The 4,244-nt window shown below is 35.6% G+C and overlaps 1 protein-coding gene across 2 annotated transcripts in view; it reads left to right on the forward strand.

The window, feature by feature from the left end:
* The window catches only part of LOC109928299 (E3 ubiquitin-protein ligase RNF149), a 40,963-nt gene extending 36,972 nt beyond the window's left edge, over positions 1-3,991 (forward strand). For both annotated transcript variants that reach the window (XM_048597978.1, XM_048597977.1), the window contains one exon: positions 1,312-3,991. In XM_048597978.1, coding sequence (XP_048453935.1) covers positions 1,312-1,382 — 71 coding nt within the window. In that variant the 3' untranslated portion in view covers positions 1,383-3,991. The remainder of the gene's footprint in view (positions 1-1,311) is intronic.
* Positions 3,992-4,244: the final 253 nt, after the last annotated feature.

Here is a 4,244-nt window from a genome sequence, read left to right on the forward strand (position 1 = left end):
CCCACCAATTTAGCACCTTCACCTGACAACTACAATATCTTGTATCTTAGCTACTACCTTCACCACACGTTTATCAATCTTTAATTTGCTTTATGTAAACATTTTTTTAAAACTAATTTTATTTTAGCTCTTACAGCTTTTTGATTGCATGTGCTTGAAAATCCTTTAATGGGATTAACTTTTGGACATCCTGATAGCATCACTTGCTGCTCCGCGCTCTAAATAGCGGTAAAAGAAACAGGATTAGTTGCAGCACTGTCGTACAGTGATAGAGATGAAATTCTGACGAGTCTCTGAAAGATTTAATTAATTCTCAGTATCAAGTCTGCACACTTTGCCACTGACTGCGCAATCTGGATCACAAGACATGTGGAAACTGCGGAGGGCTGTTTTAGGTTGCATTGGGACATTTACAGGATGCAGAGCTGGGCAAAGAAGTGGCAGATGGAATTCAACCCGGAAAACTGTGAAGTGATTCATTTTGGAAGGTCAAATTTGAATGCAGAACATCGGGTTAATGGCAGGATTCTCGGCAGTGTGGAGGAACAGAGGGATCTTGGGGTCCACGTCCGTAGATCCCTCCAAGTTGATAGGGTTGTTAAGAAGGAGTATGGTGTTGTGGCTTTCATTAGCAGGGGAATTGAGTTTAAGAGCTGCGAGGTTATGCTGCAGCTCTATAAAACCCTGGTTAGACCACGCTTAGAATATTATGTTCAGTTCTGGTTGCCTCATTATAGGAAGGATGTGGAAGCTTTAGAGAGGGTGCAGAGGAGATTTACCAGGATGCTGCCTGGACTGGAGGGCAGGTCTTATGAGGAAAGGATGAAGGAGCTAGAGTTTTTCTCATTGGAGCAAAGAAGGATGAGAGGTGACTTGATAGAGTTGTACAAGATGATGAGAGGCATAGATGGAGTGGATAGCCAGAGACTTTTTCCCAGGGCGGAAATGGCTATCACAAGGGGGCATAATTTTAAGGTGATTGGAGGAAAATATAGGGGAGATGTCAGCGGTAGGTTCTTTACACAGAGAGTGGTGTGTGCGTGGAATGCACTGCCAGCGGTGGTAGTGGAGACAGATACATTAGGGACATTTAAGCGAGTCTTGGATAGGCACATGGATGATAGTATAATGTAGGGTATGCAGGTTAGTTTGATTTTAGAGTAGGATAATAAGTTGGCACAACATTGTGGGCCGAAGGCCTGTACTATGCTGTACTGTTCTGTGTTCTATGTAATATATGGTTAGCTCTTTTTAAGGCTATGTGTTTTGTTTTGAATTTTATAATTTCCCTTTTTTCTCTTCTCTCTCTAGAAGCGAATTTAGAAATTCGGAGAAATAGCGATAGTTCATCTCGTCCCATTGGATGCCCAGATGCCAGATGAATATATTTTGGACAAAAATCAATTTTTGATTTAAAGCACAAGAGGGGCCATTTGTGGATTCTTATGAAAAAAAAAAGTTTAAAGTGTGCAACAAAATACTAGGTCATGCATTTTTAATTCATTTCATCATAGTTCTAACTGAATAAAATAACTGGTTGAAATTAAAAATAATGGATACTGTTTTCTAGAGGATAATGTGTTGATTTGGTAACACATGGGATTCCCACTTAGTCACAGCAAAACTCTTATTCTTCCTTTACGAAAGGTACTTTGAACTTTGTTTACGGAAACTGGAATTGGTAACTTTTAATCACTGTTTAGTTACAAGCGCATTGATTTTGATTTCATATTATTCTCTGCACTTTGCAGCCTGTACAATATATTTGTAAATACCCTTATTTTCATTGAAAAAAAAAGTTAAGGATAAATTCGGATGTTTAGAGAGGTAAAGTTATTTGTACTAGACCCATTTGTCCGGTATTGTCAATTTTAATCAAACTGGTAATCTGTAACGTTACATAGAAACAGTAGTTTGGTCGCCTGTCTTTTTAGCAGTGGTTTCGTGCTAAGTAGTTTAATGTATAAGTCGCCATTCTTTTTTTTAAGAATATTGTGTGGTCACTTAATTTCTGCAGCTGCATAGCTAAACCTATAATGATACAATCGGTTCTCTATTCAAGTGCACTAAAAAGATTGAAGAATTAAAAATTCTGTTAAACTTCAGACTATAACTGCTGTCGTGAAATATTCATAACATAATTAGATCGGAATATGTTTCAAAGGCCCTGTTTGTGGTGTTGAATTATCCAAACTGCAGAAATGTGCTGAAACAGATGTTACGAATTATTTGGGCAAGATTTTGTGAAAAAGAATAATTCTAATAAACTTAAGAATCGCTATATTTGATGCAGCTTTATCAGTTTAAAGCCCATTCCAATGTATGTTACTGCATGGCTGGGTCACCACATATATAATGACAGGTCATGAAAATATCATTTATTTTTCATTTTAGGCCAAAGACTAAAATTTTGCACTGTATTTCATTTGAGTGTGGCAGAAAAAAAGCAATAATGCATTAAGCCTTATGTCAACTGAGTAAAATTTATACACCTATAATATTTAACATTTTCAATCATTTATTAATACAATGAAAGAAAATTAACTTAAAAATAACTTGAGGAACTCTTCTGATATGAAATCATTCTAAATAATTTCAAGATTGATGTGTCAAAAGTTATTCAATATGAACTGCATATGGCATTAATGTTGCAAAATTATGGAATTGAGGAAATTCCAATCTGAACAGCAAGTTGTAAATTATTAGCTAGCACTTTACTTTTTAAATTGAGGCTCAGATCAAGCCAATGAAATGCCAGGAGTTCAAAAAGTACTAGGGCTTTTCAAATTGACAAATGAAATGCCAGCAATGTATTATGATGGGATGCAATATGTTGTCAAAGTTTTAGCAAGCGTCTACACATCTGCAAATGCTTTATTGGAATTTGCTTCAATCTTGTTTTATTTGTGACTAGTCAAAAAGCACACCTTAAACATGTCTGTAAAAGCTCTAGGATCAATTTATGAAAATTATTGCAAATAAGCATCGGTAATTACAATAAATTTTAAGCACAAGTCTCTTCAAATTTGTTCATAAGCATGCTTTGAATTGTACATTATACTAGATTTGCACCTTTCAATTAGTGTGTCTGTTGAAAACAAAAGTTTTGTTCAGCAGGATAGATTTGAATTGATCATGGACAAGCGCAAATTCTAACCTCCTGTCTGTATATATCTTTTCACTACCTCAATATTCCTATTAATTTTCTGCCCTCTTTCCCCCGTGTGACAGGATATAGTTCTTTTTCTCCCCAATTTCACGTGTAATCTTGAAGTATGTGGCTTTGCCTAGAATTCTGGCATCATAGTTATGTTTATCCTTTTCTAATGTAAGTATTTCATTAAAAGTAATCTCACAAACATTCAGGTTTATGAGTTTCTGGGGAATGTGGGTGATGGTGTTGCATCAATAGGATTGTTTATGTACTGTGTTCCTCTTTGAGTCTTCAGTGTTTCACATGTATACTACTGCTCATATTCTCTTTCTGCATTGACCAGCCCTGCCTTTTTCACCCATTTATTTTAATGAGTGTCACAAACTAGCAAAATTGGAAGCAGAAGAATCTGGCTTTAAATCCCAGGGCTTTATTCAAAGACATGTGCGTAGTATATCTTGTTTCTTGCCTGTCCTTTCTCAACACCACAGAAAAAGAACAGAGCAATAGATTGTATTTTTTTTAAACCACTGTTTGTAACATTTTGTTTTGCAAGGAATGCATTGTTCTGTTTCAAAATAAAAGTACTACTTGAAGCTACATTAAATTAATCTTTTCTGTAAAGAAAAGTTGGAATTGTAGATGATTATCATCTGAATTGCTTCTTCAGTTTGCTGCTTGTAAATCCATCTTACTATTTACCTTTGCTTTGTTTTTAGTACAGGAGACCCTTAAATGTGAAACAACCTTTCTTTCGATCGAAACTAATTTGATCTCAATGCAGCACTGTTTTAATGTGTTAGTCTTGCAATCTCTAAATAAATATGGTTACTCAGACATTCACTGTTATTACTTCAGAAACTGTTGTGCAATTCTTTTCTCCATTCAGTGAGAAATGTACCACTTACAAATGTTGCTGTATAAGAGAAGTGTGTATAACGTGACATAAATTGATGTATCAAAGAAAAGTGCCTTTAATTTACTTCATTGGAATGAGCATTACTTTCATATTAAGCACTGGGGGAGAAAAGACTTTTGCATTGTCTGACTGTGGCAGATTGAATGAAAAGTAGTCATAGAATCACACAGC

The sequence above is a fragment of the Rhincodon typus genome, chromosome 6, assembly GCF_021869965.1.
Source record: "Rhincodon typus isolate 14 chromosome 6, sRhiTyp1.1, whole genome shotgun sequence".
Lineage (NCBI taxonomy): Eukaryota > Metazoa > Chordata > Chondrichthyes > Orectolobiformes > Rhincodontidae > Rhincodon > Rhincodon typus.